This window comes from Epinephelus fuscoguttatus, linkage group LG21 (assembly GCF_011397635.1).
Source record: "Epinephelus fuscoguttatus linkage group LG21, E.fuscoguttatus.final_Chr_v1".
NCBI classification, from domain to species: Eukaryota; Metazoa; Chordata; class Actinopteri; order Perciformes; family Serranidae; genus Epinephelus; species Epinephelus fuscoguttatus.
Genome location: NC_064772.1, coordinates 4,515,271 through 4,532,021, shown reverse-complemented (window position 1 = coordinate 4,532,021; position 16,751 = coordinate 4,515,271). Strand labels below are relative to the sequence as shown.

At 39.8% G+C, this 16,751-nt stretch overlaps 1 protein-coding gene across 1 annotated transcript in view; it reads right to left on the bottom strand.

The window, feature by feature from the left end:
- Nucleotides 1-15,941, bottom strand: part of LOC125882130 (tomoregulin-1-like) — a 35,610-nt gene extending 19,669 nt beyond the window's left edge. The window contains exon 1 of the mRNA XM_049565834.1: nucleotides 15,490-15,941. Coding sequence (XP_049421791.1) covers nucleotides 15,490-15,634 — 145 coding nt within the window. The 5' untranslated portion in view covers nucleotides 15,635-15,941. The remainder of the gene's footprint in view (nucleotides 1-15,489) is intronic.
- Nucleotides 15,942-16,751: the final 810 nt, after the last annotated feature.

The following is a 16,751-nucleotide window of genomic DNA, read 5'->3' as shown; positions in this document are numbered from 1 at the left end:
TCCTATTAAACATTTGTGTGTAGTTTTGTCATAATTAGCATATGAATTCTTCAGTTATGGCCAAGAACATATTTTGTGAGTTCACACTGACATTTGACTTATGACTACCAAATCCTTATTAGTTTATTCTTCAGTCCAAGTGGAAGTTTGTGTAAAATTTAAAGAACTTCCCTTATGAGTTTCTTAAAATATCGTGTTCACAAGAATGAGACAGATGCAAGGTCACACTGACCTTATCCATTGACCACCGAAATCCAATCAGTTCATCAGTTCAAGTCCAAGTGGACATTTGTGCCAAATCTCAAGCAATTCCCTTGAGGCATTCTTGTGATTTTGTGTTGACGAGGACACAGATGTATGTATAAATGGACAGACAGACGGACAACCCAAAAACATAATAAAAATAAAATTCATAAAAATTCAGAGATTTATGCGTGTACCACTAGAGGGAGCTAAGGTACCACCAGTGTTACGTGTACCCATAGGCGTAGTTTTAGGTATGGACGCTATGGAAATGTCCATACCAAAGCCATGAAAACATGAATTGTCCCTACCAAAAAATAATGCTGAGTGAAAACTGTAGCCTACTTCACAAAATCACCGTTTTAAAATTACCATTCACAACTTGCGAAACCTTATCTGGCCTGGCTCACAGCTGTGTTCAGCAAGCTATCCAATCAACAGCCTACTTTTCTTCCCTCCCTCCCTCGCCTGGCGTCAATACTCCACCAGCGTGCCTGTCACTGACAGTGAGGATTTTGATTAGGCAGCAAATAAGATTGAAGTTAATGAAAATAGGGAATAAAATGTTGAGCGTCTATTATTTTTCTGTACAGAGTTGTATCAATGCTAATAGTTTAGTTTGTAGTTTGTACCGCTGCTAGCCGGTGGTGCAGCTAGTCAGAGAGCTAGCACTAGCTACTAAAGCTAGCTATAAGCTAATAGGTCTCGTAACGTTTGCTGAGGCAGAGATAAGGTGCTGTCATGTTGTCATAACAGTTGCCTTTAGCTAGTAATAAATCAGTTTTGGTATGTAATGTTAGAAATAACTGTTGCAAACTCCTAGCTAAGGTTGAAGCAATGACTAGGTTCACTCGTCCACTGAATTGACACCTGATTTGTTTATGTAATTTAATTGATAGTTGAACGTAATTATGTTTCTATTACATAGGCTACACAGAAAAGGCTGTAGGCTACACGAAAAAAAGTGTTTCTGTCTGCCAGAGAGTAGTGGGCAGCTTGTTAGGCTACTCTATACATCAGTTTCATTGTTTTATGAAAATTTTGAAACTAATCTGTAAACTACAAAAACTTGAAAATTAAAAGACATGACTGTGGAATAATGGTGTTGTAATGTGTGGATAATATTATAAAGCATAGAACCGTCTACAGTTACTATATACTGTTATATATCATCTGTAGGACAAATGCATACGTTCAGGAAGCTGTTTAAAGAAACAGTCATCAAGATCATCTGATCTGTAGCTCAAAACTGCACGCAAATTAGTGCTGAAAATTTTTTCCCATTAAGGGCGGGGCCGTTTGAGTGACAGGCTGTCTGCTGATACTGTCCTCAGCTTCTTTGTCAGAGCAATCTCTTGCTCCTCCTCTCACCCAAGTATGGTGATGCCACAACAGCTATGTCCAGTATCTTTACAATCTATGCTAATCACACTCATTCCTAATCTGTACATCCTTAGATACACAGAAAAACAGGAGCTGCTAACAGATCATTCAGCATATTTTTAAAGGTAACAACTAGCCAAAATATCTAGAAATCTGGTTAAAAATCATAAAAAAAACATAAATTCAGATCTTGTCTGATGGTCATCCTGTTTTAAATTTTCTTCTGTATCAAACTATCAAAGGCTGTTTATCTGTTAATGACATTATAATGTGTCACAATGTATGTGTGTACACTCTATTTGTAAATGTTAATTAGGGGGGTTAAAGTCAAGGACTGTAGTAACATGCTAAAATTATAAAGTCATAATGAGTTCACAATTCATCCAACAGTTGTGGAGATACGTCAGTAATGCGACTGAAACCAACGAAGTAATGTACAAACACAGTGTGGGAAACACAGCCAGGCCGACAGACACACACACACACACACACACACACACACACACACACACACAATTATCTAGGGTAGTAATTTCCTGATGGCAGCTGATTGGTCGGCAGTCCTGCAGGCTAGCCAATTAGAGCTGGTAATTACAGGGGTCGTGACCCCCGCTTCCCCTGTAATTAGTAAATACCTTGGTGTGCTGAGCCTGCCAGAACAGCCTGCTGATACACAGAGGGCCTGCTGCAGGGGTGGACAAAATAACAGAAACACTGTGTTCCCAGGATTCCTCTCTGTCAGCTTCTGTCTGCACACTGGAGGTCTGTTGTTGTGTTTAATGACTCTTCACATCACTGCTGGAGATTTTAGGATTTAAGTTTTAAACTGATTCCAATTTTCAGAGTCAACATTTAGTCACATCTATGTTTATGTAAAAGTTAGTGTCATTTCCTATCAATATTAGATATTTTTGCACTAAGGTGATGAGTTGATTAATCATAGAAAAGTATTTTATTTTACAATTAGCCAGTAACAAGACCAAGAGTCTACAGTTATGCTACCAGCTCTGCGAAGCTGTTCTTAGACACAGCAATGCTTTGAGCTAAATGCATACATGCTTACAACATGACAATGCTAACATGCTAATTAACGATAATTCAATTTGATCAAAATAGCAGTACGCACCAAATATAGTGAGGCTGATGGGAATGTATTTTAAACGTCTGGTAGTCAACCAGCAAGAAGCCAACATGGATGTCACAAAATGGAATGCAAAGCTTCTTGCTTTTCTAAAACACACCAACATGGAATCTCTTCTCTTAACTACATCACCACCCAACAGTAACAAAACTTATAACAAGAGCCCGATTGATATATCAGTTGGCCAGTTTTATCGGCGGATATCAGCCTATCATAGATGTATCAGTATTAGTTTATATGTTGTCCTATGTACACTGATATGAACAGTCTATTTTTACCAGAACATAATGCAGAAAAAGATGCTTGAAGTAGTTTCTAATTATTAAATTCCCAATGAATTTTCTATTTTAGTGCACTGACAAAGTTAATTGTTAAATTGTAAAATACTCTGCCTCTATTATATATCTTTGTCACAAGTGTTTGACAGCCATATTTGAGGGATGAGTGTATTGCATAAGTGCACATATAGGTTAGTAATTATCGGGTTCTACTTATATCACGATGTAAACGTGACTAAACCATTTCCAAGCTTTCACTTTATTCAAATAAAGTGAAACCAATGTCGACCTGAAAGTAAAGATTTGATGGGGGATTTGGAAAATGATCAGCAGAAGTGTGAGCTTTACTGGGTCACTAGTTAATGCTCTAAAACGGGAAAAAGCAGTGGTATTGTCCTTTAAACCAAAGGGATTAAACCTTTATCAGGTGATGAAACAGTCCTGAGTGAAGACTTTGATCTACAGAATTTTAAACATATACATCCACCAGTTTAGTAGAGGAAATACACCGGTATATGGGGCCAGAGCTTTTTCTGGCTATTTACAGTATACCAACCTATCAGCCAAAAAGCCATTGAAATATACAGAAGCGTATACCCACTTCCTCTCTGGTAACCTACCCATCTACCTACCACTACACTGTCTGCACCTGACACACAAGCCAAGGCTTTTCAATAACGTCTGGTTGCTATAGTTACTAACTTTTCATCTGACAGCCATTAGTAGTATTACCAACCAATTACAGCTTGTTTACAGTCAGACAAGTCTGCAGAGACCCCGTCAAGAGGCTCTGTGGGGAGTTATAGTGAATAAAGCTGCCGTTTACACACTGACATCACAAATCACAACCTACATAAAGCTGTTTGTAAAATGTGAGCAAGATACGGTTTCACAGTTGGAGAGCCACAAAACCCAGAATCTAAAGCTTAAGCTTAAAGGGATGGTGCAACCAAAAATGAAAATTCAGCCATTATCTACTCACCCATATGCCGAGGGAGGCTCAGGTGAAGTTTTAGAGTCCTCACATCACTTGCAGAGATCCAAGGGGAGAGGAGGTAGCAACACAACCTAATGGAGGCTTACGGTGCCCCAGATTCAAATGTCCAAAAACACACAATTGAATCCACAAAATATCTCCATACTGCTCGTCCGTAGTGATCCAAGTGTCCTGAAGCCCTGACATAAAAAGTTGTTTGGAAAAACGTCACTTGAACTCTGTTTTTAGCCTCATTGTAGCCTGTAGCTCTGACTGCTTCCCTGTACACTGCGCTCATGTGTGTGCGCTTGCGCAAGACCAAGAGACATGGGCACCGCCTTCACGTGTGTTCACGTGCTTTCGCTGGTCTCACGCGCAAGCATGCACACGTGAGCGCGGTCCACAGAGAGGCAGTTAGAGCTACAGGCTACAATGAGGCTAAAAACATTTTTCCAAACAACTTTTTATGTCGGGGCTTCAGGTCACTTGGATCACTCCGGACGAGCAGTATGGAGATACTTTGGGGTTTCAATTATGTGTTTTTGGACGTTTGAATCTGGGGCGCCGTCTGCCTGCATTAGGTGGAGTTGTAATTGGATCTCCGCAAGTGATGTGAGGACTCTAAAACTTCACCAGAGCCTCCCTCGGCATGAGGGTGAGTAGATAATGGCTGAATTTTCATTTTTGTGTGCACTATGCCTTTAAGTCAGAAAGTTAAGGCAAGAACTAACGTTAGCAACTAAATCAGGAGCTGAAGTCACAAAATAAAGGCAAGAACTAATGTTAGTAACAAAATCTGGAGCAACATCAAAAGTAAAGGCAAGAACTTAAGCTAAATCAGGAGTTAGAATTAGAGACTAAAGTCAGGAAGTGAAGTCCTGTTTGTGTTTCCAACAGCTCTGAAAAGACTGAAAGTAGAAGATTCTGGAGACACCAGTCTGAAGTGAAGTGATTTTTTGCTTGCTTTTGTACAAAATTACATTAACATTATATAATAAAGTTAACTTTTGTTCCTCATATTATTCATTTATTTATTTATTTTTAATCTTGACCTTTTTTTACTTCTCTAAATGTCTATCACAAAACTATATTTAAACCTCAACAAAAGTTATCATTGATAATGTTATCATCTGAAAGATGTTATAGGCTACAGGCGTCAATAATTGCTCCCGGACAATGAAAAATCGTATCCTATGTGGAACCAGATTCTACACAAATGTGGAACCTGGTTCCTGCACTGCAAAATAAAGTTTAAGTTTCTGAGTTCATTAAAGGTTCCTTTATTCTTGGAAAGTTCCTACAATCAAAAAGAGACTGAAAGTTTTTTTTTAGCCCAGCTGTCTTTTGCTGTTTTCGTGACAAAAAAAACTGATTAAAAACTTCACTGGAAAAGACTTAAATTTTGAAGTAAACCAAGGACAGATTCCTGAACCAGACCTGAGTTTCACATCAGCCTTCACACTACAACAGCCTCAGGTCTAGGGTAACGTGTACACGTGTTTGAAACCATAAACGGTGATGAAAAATTAGTACACGCAAAAACTTTTCTTTTTATTTTTTTTTTTTAGGGGGGAGGGGGGTGATACTAATTGTTGACTAACTGTGTTACCTTTTCCAGTCTGGCGCTCCGAACTGTAGTTGGGAGACTCTGGTTTTTCTGTAGATTATCTTTACAACTTGGCTCCCTGCTGGTAACTAGCTCTAGGAGTCCAGACCAACTCTGCTTGAAGAATGTGGATGCAGAACTGACGTCCGTGCAGAAGCACATTTATTTCTCCTCTACAACAGGAAAACATAACATAACACAGGACCTTCTCACAGCGACTATGCTGTAACTGGAGCCTATCTAAACACTGTAAACAGACTGCAACCACCCGTAGCATGAAAGCGTCTTAAAGCGAAGGGCTGGCTGGTAACAACTGTGAATATGACAAGAAATATTGTGAGACAGGTCAGTAGCCTACATGCTCCGTTCTATTAAAACGGCACGTTGGTTAAATGGTCCGTTCGGTTGGTATTTGGATAACTGGGGCTTTACTGGTATAATGCGACCCCTGTACATGTTTACACAAAAAAAAAATACCCACTCTAAACATTTAGAGATTTTTGTACACAAACTCACCCCTACTTAGGTCCCACTGGCTCTGAGTATGAGAAAGTCACTGTGTTGTGAACTGGATTTCAGGCACTGATCAGGTCACTGATTCAGAACTCTGATGAATCAATGAACTGTGATAACAACATCTCATAGTCAGTAACAAGTTTGATTTAAAGCTTCAGTGATAAGGAAAATGAAGCTGATTTGAGGCCAGTCGGTAGCGAAGGGCAGTGAGTGAAGAAGATCGGCCTCAAACTGAAGTGGACGAACGTTTTCATCCTCTGAAGATCAGTGAGGCAAAGACTGACTAACATTTCTCTCTCTCTTTGTATTACTCCATCTCTCTTGTCCTCTCACGCTCTTATGACTTCATTATCTTGCTCCTTGTTTTTCTCTCACCAGCCTACATCCAACTGTGACTGCATTTACACTGCCCAAAGTATGTGGACACCTTAACATCTTGTACACCAAACCAGGAAAAATATGTTGAAACAGGGACTGGTTTTCTCATCACTGACACAAAGTTAGAAAAAAACTGTTGTCTAAAACATCATAAACTGTTTTCAGATCGGACCAAACTTTGTCATAGTTATAAGAACCCCTTTTTGGATGTGTCCGCACTGCAAAAACTAGGAACAAATGTAGAGCTTAGAACTAAGGGACTTTAAGGGACTTTTAAAGCTCCTTTTGCAGAGAAGGTCCTCTCCCAGCACAAGAGCAACCATGACTAATGCAAGTGTATAATGATTTGTGCAGATATAAGCGTGTGTTGATAGGTCAAGTACAGCCAGTACAGCACCGGCAATCACCATTTTTAAAACCCATTGAAATCAACGGACAACAAACTACAAACAACAGCTTCTAACAAAAAAGAAAAAAAGAAAGAAAACATGGACAAATGGACCATGTTTTACTGTGCTTTACTGAGCATATATGTGACCATGAAAATACAGGGTGATCTTTTGCTCCACAAAGTTAAAGTGACATTGCTATACCAACAGCTGGCCAGCTTACTGTAGCTTACTTTAGCGTTTCTATTGGCGATGCAAATGCAAACACAGAAAAAGCCCTTGATGGTAGTTCTTAGGGAAGCTCCCCAGTGGAACGTCCCTCTTAGGAATCCCCCAGAACTGTGTGGGCCGAAAATGCCCATCGTGTGCTGAAGCATAAAGATTTCCCTTAAACCTTTTATTATATAAGTTGGTAACTTACTATTAGAGCAGATACTTTGTGACACGACTCTGCCTTATATCTATGTTATATCTGCTCAGCCGCTTGCCCTCTCTGGCTTCATTAGGCAGTTCCAAGGTCCACTCAGTTGTCTAACCACCAGCACTGTTTAGTCTTACCAACAGCCTCTGTTCACCAACCCCTCCTGTATCAGACACCACTGTAAATGAATGTCTGTAAACCCCTTTATCTACCAAATTTAGTGTACATATGACAGGTTTTTTTTAATTAGCTGCTGGACAGTTGAATTTCCCTTCGGGCATGAATAAAGTTCTTTCTACTAAATAGAAATAGGCCATTGACTCCTTTCCAATTGCCAGTAGACCAGAGCTCTGTACATGCACTCCCAAGTAGACCAGAATTCCCAGTATTCCTTTCTGTTTTTTATTTTTTTCTGGTGTGTCAAAACAGTGTCAGAGAACAGGGTTAGTAAACAACTGTAAGAAGCATGGTGGTCAGTGAAAATGTTAGTGTCTTTTTATACATGTTACTTATTCAGTCTATCTTTTAAACTTGCCGCAAATGTATTCTGAATAATGTTTGGGGGCTGCCTGGACTGAGACGGATGGTATTTGTATTTTTTACATCATTGCAATGAACTAGAAAAGGGGCAAACGTTTACATGTCCACCCAGGTGTCGTATTTCCATCATTGCTGATCATCAGCTGGAGCCAATAAATACATGTGACTATTGCAGAGTCATTAGTCCTGAGAATTGTTAGTGGGTGTTTTATCCAGTGGGAAGGGGGCTAAATATCCCTTTTCCACTAAAATTACCATTTTTAAACACAGACAAAACCCACTTCAATAGGTGAAAGACTCCTTTCCCATTGCCAATAGACCACAGCCATGAATACAGTTCCGCAACGGACAAGTATGCCTTTCTGTGCGTTTTTCCCCCTGGTACATCACATTCAATGCCATGGATGGGCCGGAGGCTAGTAAACAGTAGAAAGCAGCACGGAGGCCGGTGAAAGCTTTATGGTGGTTACGTCTTTTTTATATCTCTTCTTTATTCAGTCTCTCTTTCAAACTCGGTGCAGCCTAATTTGGAACAATGATTTAGCACTGCTTGGACGGACAAGGATGGTATCTTGTGGCAGCCGGGGACTCCGAGGTTTTTCGGACCTAACTGTATTGCGGAGTTTTGCACAGCGGTGACCGGATCTTTGCTCTCAAACCACAAAAAAATGTGATGGCACAACAGTCTCCTTCAGTCCATTATTCTATGCATTCTTTTGATTTTCACATTGGCTAGTCATCCTGTTTAATTTGTCTTCTGATCAAATCGGAATCATTGAAACAAGTTGTAGGAAGCCTCTGCAAGTAATTGGTTGCTGGCAGACACTCTGTGCTGCAATAAAATGGTTAATCAGCAGTGCCGTGCACTGTAGAGCCGATGCGCTGCTGGTTCTGCCGGCCTGAATAGAATATAATGTCTATAGCCTTACTGTTGTGTACAGCCTTATAGACTGAGCTGAGTAGTGATGTGCGGGTCGACCCGTAACCCACGGGACCTGCAAATGGACCTGCGGGTCAGGCAGCAGTGATCGTCTGTTAAATCAGTCTGTAAATGATATTTTGACATTATTATTATTATAATCTATTAATCTATAATCTATTACTGTCATGACATCCGAAGGTACTGATGTGTTGAGCAGGTGACAGTCCGCAGTCGTTTTCAAAACATACTTGTGTCACGCACTCCAAAAGAAACTTGAAACAATATGAAATGAAACTTTAAACAATAATTTATTGTACAAAACGGGGGAAACAAACGTTGACAAAAACGGTTCCATAATTCATATTAAATTCAAAAGATAATGAAAAACACAGCTACAAGTTAGAGGGAATAGTGATAAAGTGGCGTGCGCACAAGCTCAGTTGGTAGGCTTTACTATATTTTCACATTTTTAACAATGCAATTTAAAAGTTTTGATTTTTATTAATAACCTACATTTATCAACAACAACAACCAAAAAAAAACCGAATATCAAATACCAACAAGCTTGTAAATGACAAAGGGTTGAAGAGACTCAGAGACAGAGTGGTGTGTCTGTTCCAGGGGAACATCTGTGACTGAGCTGATGTGGGTGAACATGATGAGAAAGAGTTCAGATCTTCTGAAAATAGAACTCACAAAGATTTTATCCTTCAGATCCTAAAAAAAATCCCTTAAAGCCATGCTTTCAAACAGACTGAAGCAAGCCTGTTTTTTCTTATGTGTTTAAAAGAACTATTTTAGTTTTAGATTTCTAGATTTAGATCAGAGAAGTTAAAGAATCCATAAACTGTAAAAGTTTAAGACATCAACAAACAAACTCTGACAGAATATAAATCTGGTGCTCTTCTATGTTTTTTTTGTTATCAATACTGTCTTTACAGTGTAGAGTCTCTCAGGTCTGAACCCATTGGTTCCTACTAATCATTAAAAACACAAATATACAGTTCCAAGTTTAGAAAAGTTCTCCGTAATTTCCTAACATAGCTGCTTGCTGTAGTTTTTAATCAAACAGAGGAAATAGAGACTTCTTTGGAGAATATTTTCATACATTATGTGTATATGGATCAAACTGTTCTGGGAGCTCCCTGAGAGTTTGTTTGCAATAACTTCCATACAGAAAACGCCCCACGTCACTTATATACAATGAAACAGAGCTGAGCAATGCCTCAATTGGTTTAAATTTTAGCCACCAAACAAGAACCACTATATTAAAAAAACTAGAATTCTTGCCCTGTGGCTGTATGCCTCTGTACACCAGTCAAGTTGCACTTCCAGTTTACATCTATGTCTGTGAAAACATGGGTGCTTCACACACATCTTCCCCCTGACGATTAGCACAATTTCAAGATTAGAGTCACCAATTCAGTATCTGACCAACTGTCTCCCCTTCTGTTCCTGAGATATGATGATCCATCCTTGACTGAAAGGAAGGTGTTCTTGCGATATCATGTTCTCAAGAATTAAATAGATGAGGTCACAGTGACCTGTGACCACCAAAATCTGATCAGTTCATCCTTGAGTCCAAGTGAAAATTTTTTGCTGAATTTGAAGAAATTCCCTCAAGACATTTTTGAGATATAGTGTTTAGGATAGACAGATGGATGGGTGGACAACCAGAAAACACAATGCCTCTGGCTGCAGCTATTGCCAAGCCTGGAAATCCAAACCCAAATCAAGAAAGATTTAGGGTTTGGCTATGAGTAATGCAAATGGCCTAACTCGAGGGGCGGCACCAAGCATGCATTTGTAAATATCACTGCAGGCAATTGGATAACACTACGACCAATCAGACCAATACACGGGGTGACGTATCCAAAGCTTAGCTACCAGCGGAGCTAACTGGTAGATTAGACTCTTGCCGTATCTGGTCGGCAAAACAGCGAAAACGTCCTTCTTGCAAAGGAAAGACTCGAGTGCCGTTTTCTGTTCCTCTTTTAGAGAAAAAGCCAAGTCTAACTCATTCATTGTAGCGGCCAAAGCCGTTTCAAACAACTGGTGTTCATCCGTAGCCATCTTGCAGTGTTTACTGACTGATTCCAGAATTCGTCGTCGCAGCGCTGTTGTCATCTGTTTAGCTCGCCTCTGGCCCGCCTATATCAGATACACCTATGTGATTGGTGCAGCTCAGCTCCAAGGGCATGGGTAATGAGCATCATTACTGATTGCCAGAGTGACTCGCTGAGCAAATTCAAATTGTGCTCTAGCGAGAACTCTGGATTTCTTTGGAGCTACATTAGGGTCAAATGTTTTGTACTTGAAAAAATAAAATTTGTAACTGAAAATTCATGTGTTGATCTTGAATTTTGAAAAATACAACAATGTATTCAAAATAAAAATAAGTATATGAAACATTTTTTTCAGGTTAAATATAATTTTGATTCACTTTGGTAATTCTTTTGAATGAATAATTTATTTTCACTTTTCACTTCCATACATATTTTAACATTTGAGGTCTTATTTTTTTCAGTTGCATGTTTTATCTTTTCAGATTCAGATCTTATTTTTTACAGTTTCAAATCTTATTTTTTCACTTTCAAATCTTTATTTTGAGTTTCAGACTTTTGACCCTGATGTGGCGTGGGGGACGTGGCATCAACTGAGAGGGGTGTGGAATCATGAGTGACAGTGCCTTCAGGGAACGTAGGAACTAAAAAAAATTCTGACTCAACACTTATATACAGCATATTCATGTGACTGGCAGTGTGAAAATTGATGCCAGTGACAAACTTCCATTTAGAAATCGGTTTTAGACAGTACTGAGCACCAATTGCGGTATAAGAGCAATAAATTATGTCAGATTTTGCAGTTCAACAGCCACATTTTAAGTGCTGATATGTCCAATTTCCACATAACACTGTGAACGCAACGCAGTGTCCGTTTTGCTTGCGATGATGGCATCATCATCATAAAGATTTGAAAGTGAAAAAATAAGATTTGAAACTGTAAAAAATAAGATCTGAATCTGAAAAGATAAAACATGCAACTGAAAAAAATAAGACCTCAAATGTTAAAATATATATGGAAGTGAAAAGTGAAAATAAATTATTCATTCAAAAGAATTACCAAAGTGAATCAAAATTATATTTAACCTGAAAAAACGTTTCATATACTTATTTTTATTTTGAATACATTGTTGTATTTTTCAAAATTCAAGATCAACACATGAATTTTCAGTTTCAAATTTTATTTTTTCAAGTACAAAACATGTGACCCTAATGTAGCTCCATAGATTTCCTGGGTAGCTATTGCCTGCATGAACATATAAAAAGCAACTAATCATCACATTAATAATTTTGATGGATTTCTAGGTAAAGCTGGGCAATATGGCTAAAAATGTCACATATCATCACAATAAAATACTTCATATCAGCCAATATCAATAATTATCTAAGAAAGTCTTAATCTTTATTTTTTCAAGTTTAAAGGCTGATTTTGCCTCCTGAGTTAAATTTGAAGAAGCCAGATGGTTAATTGTGGTTTATCTGAGGCAGATTCAAAACAAATTTAACAAAATACCTTCAATAAATAAAACTAAATTAAAATAAAACTAAATTAAATAGACAAAGAAGTCTTGATTCTGTTTAGCAGCATGTCCAACTCTTTGCGCAGACAGTTTAAACAAGTGTTTTAGCTGACAACGGAATCAATAAACAGACATAACTAAACTCTCAGCTGTGGTCTGTGTTTTCTGTACAAGTTTCAAATGCACAGTATTAACTTTAACAGTTTCTCAACCAGGTGAGCAACTCCACTGGAATGAATAGGCGCCATCTTGGCATCCAGTATCTAGTAATGTTGAAAAAAATCTTTAGGCTGGTCTTATCTTTCTTCTCCTACTTCTGCTACTGCTGCTGCTCCTTCTAATAGCGGAGACTGATGCTTCATGAGCATTACCGTTACCGCCCCCCTATATGGGTGTATGCCTTGTTTAATTATATGGAGGATTTATCGAACATTTATTATATCGAACATATGGAACATTTATTATATCTCTGTATTTATTATATGCAACTAGGGGAAACACTGCAATTCTTGCGCACTTGGAGGCGCTTGGGTCAATTTAGGAACTACTTTTCTAAGGCTGACTCCTGGCGCAGAGACAAGACATGGATAGACCCAGTGCCTGACAACCTCCATCCATCTAAGGATAGATAAGTTGTCTGTGACTCATCAGGGTCAGACATCTCACTAATGTGAGAGTAGGCCTATAAGTGCCATCCACAGATGGCTTGAGGATTCACTGTCCCCTTACAAGTATGTTAAAAAAAACAACCATGAATCTGTCCATTATTTTAATAGTTTAATATTGTATGGAAAATAACAGGTATGTTTATGCATGGCAGTAGCGCTAATAGGCCATCACTCACTTTTGTTTGCACATTTATGTTTAAAATAGAAACGTCAATTTGAATAGCTTGCATGCTTGATTATCATGCAATTGACAGGCAGTGTTGATTTTGGCGTTGGTATCAGCTGATGAGATATGTTTATAAATGGCAGTGGCAAGGCCACCCTACTCACTGTACCCTGCACATGTTTAAAATGAAAACATGAATATATGAACCTGTGTATCATCTGAATAGCTTAATGCACAAGAACAAGGTGTGTTTGTACATGGTACTAGGCCCAGATAATATAAAACACAATTTAATATATAATATATATAGTAGGGGGTCCCTGCTCCATCTCTCCATCAGTTTGGGGGTCCTTGGCCTGAAACTGTTGAAGACCTCTGTGTTAGAGTAATCCTTTAAGAACAAAAAAAGTAAACTTTCTCAGATTCCAGCTTCTTAAATGTGAATAGTCTTAGTCTCTGGTTTCTTTACTCGTCTATGATAAACTGAATTTGGGTTGTTGACAAAACAAGACATGAGGATGTCATGCTGAGCTTTGGGAAACACTGATAAACATTTTCTTAATATTTTCTGATAATTGACTCAAAAACCTATCAGCTGGTAACTAATAAACTAATTAGCAATGAAAATGATCTTTAGCTACAGCCCAAGTTCATGGTAATGAAAGAACAAGTCATCCAGTGCAACACTGTGACTTATAGACTGAATCATTGGGACGTCAAGCTCAAAACAATAATCACTTCTGGGCAGACCACAGGCAATCGATTTGAATTTAGGAGATCTGTAAACATAGTGAAACATGGTGGTCGGACCTGTCTGATGTTTCTGCCATGCTTATTGTAAACTACTGTGTTGCTTTGCTTTTATCTTTGATTAACCAAATCTATCAGCACGACAGCTGAACAATGTCCTGCTGTTGACAGGGCCACAGCAAAACGCTTTTAACTTCCTAAAAAAATCAGTGTCAGTTTAAGTGCACACTACATTTAGAATATTGTAACACTTTACCTTACTCATCAGCACTGAGTTGCAGCAGCTGACCAGCAACTCCAGTGTTCTACAAAGTAAAATGACTGTTTTTGTTGGTGGAGTCTGGTGCCTTTTATACTACAGCTTCAGTTTCCAGTCAGATAAACTGTCTGACAGCGAGGAAAAGCACTGGGAATATTCTAAATATAGTGCTTAGACTGATATCAATTTTTTTGGGTGGGCCTTTTTATGTGGCTTAAAAACTAAGTAACTGAAGAAGTGTGTGCTCAGCACCATTTGATTTTAATGTATGTGACGCAAGGATTTTCTGCCTGGAAGTACTGTAGATGAACATTGTGATTCAGTCTATGTCATATAGTTGTGACATCACAACTTCACAAAAATCCTGACAGCTCATTTAAAGGCACAGTGTCTAAATACAGACTGACAGTATTTCTCTGTGGATTGAGTGCCTTGATACTTTCACAGTTTTTATATCAGTGCACCTATATCTGCTCTGTTTTTTAAGAGACATGGAAATCTGACTTTTCACAATATAGATGGTGCAATCAGCGTAACTATAAGGTCGGACTTAAAACGCCAAGTTATGACCAGTTTAGCTTCAGACCAGGCGTTAGCCCTGTTGGTGCAACTGGCCCCAGCACACTGTGGTTCCTGTTTGATGTATCCACAAGTTCTTATACATATAGGCTGAACATACACACAGGGTACTCCGTCATTTAACCTCGCCCTGTTTCTCCTTTCTCCACCCTGTAATTAACTCTAAAATAGAGCTCAGTTAAAGTGAGGAGTGGTCAACACACACACACACACACACACACACACACACACACACACACAGACTGTAACACAGAGGCTTTGAACTGACACACAGCCTTTAGTGAGCAACATGGCTGCTTCAGCAGGTTAAACCTTTCTTACACTGTATAGGTGTTGTTGGTGACCTCATGTTTCTGTTGTCATGGCAACTACACTGATATGACATTGATAAATATGACTAGTACTCTTTAGTATGACTGACTGAATGAATGAATGAATGAATGAACGCAGCAGCGGCCATCATCAGGGAGCAGTTCATGAGCCTCCATCATTTCTCTGCTTCATCCTGCTGCCACAGTCGTCATGACAACAGAAACACAGAGATGTGTAAATGACAACAGCTGGATCACGTGATCAGCTTCACCGTGACAGAGAGCAAATCAGATAAATAAATAAGAATGTGACCTCTGACCTCCACTCTGAGGTGAACGGTGACGCGTTCAGGTGTAAACAGGATGTTGTTGTGTCTCACCTGGACAGTCGGTGGCTTTCCCGGGCCCACAGTCCACACTGCTGCTGCTGCCTCCACTGCGGGGGAACGAGCTCCGGACGGCGGCGGGGAGAACCAGTAGAACCAGCAGGCAGCAGAACCAGGAGAACCGGCACCTTGGAGCCATGATGGAGGCCGGTGGGAGGGAGGAGTAAAGCACAGAGAGGCAGATGGAGGGGAGCGGTTGGGATTGAAAGGTATGAATTAAAGGGAGATAAAGGGATAGATGGAGCTCAGTGGAGGTGAAGAGGAGGAGATAGGGAGGTACAGGAGGTTTATGGAGATAAATACAGATATATTTTAAAACAGAGGGACAGATGTGTATGTGTAGGGATAGACAGAGGTGTACAAAGAGAGGAGGATGAGGAGAAGGAGGATAAAAAGGTACAAAGAGGGGAAAATAAATAAAAAGAATGTGTTTCTTTTCTGGATTCGTCCCTTAACAGAAAAACACGGCGCAGTATGAAACGTTGTGGGCTTAGATCCTAATGCTGTCCATGTGTTTTCACCTCCTCTCTCCAAAAACTCCTTCCAGTGTCTCTCAGGAGAAAAGCTCCATGGTGAACCAGGGAACAAATAGACTGGAAAACACGATGAGAAAGCCGGGAGGAAGGCTACTGACTGGAGCCCGGGATAACAAAGCAAACCAGGGCCTGGGGCTTCTTCTCACACCGACCCCCCACACCTCCACACCACCCCCTTAAACCAGTCTGCTCACAGCCCGGACTGAGCCTCCATCCCCCAGCCCCGCTGCCTCGCACTCAAACCGGGCGGGGAGAACCGCGGATCGCCGCGGACAAAAAGATCCAGGTAAAAGTCCGAAGGGGCTTCCAGCAGCATCCAGACCGAAGCGCAGCGACGATTGACGTAGGCTATGCAGCAGGTCGGTTGGTCGGTTGGACCGGGACTTTTTCCTGTCCTCCTGCTCTTTCTCCTGTGAATCTAATCAACAAAGGCTCAGACCACGTGACCTGTAGGAGACCACGCCCACAGAGCGAGAGGAACAACTACACATCCCTGCACGCTCTCCCCTGGATGGGTAAAGGCTTGTGTTTGCTGTTGACCTCATCCATCTGCCCAAATAATGCGTCAATACATAATAATCTTTTTTTTTTTTTTTTAACCTAAGTATACATTGTCACCCTCCATTTTCTGTCTGTGCTTTGAGCTGCTGTGACGCGAATTTCCCAGGTGTGGGATTAAAATTTTTTTTTATCTTATTTTATCTTATAAAACATAATGCG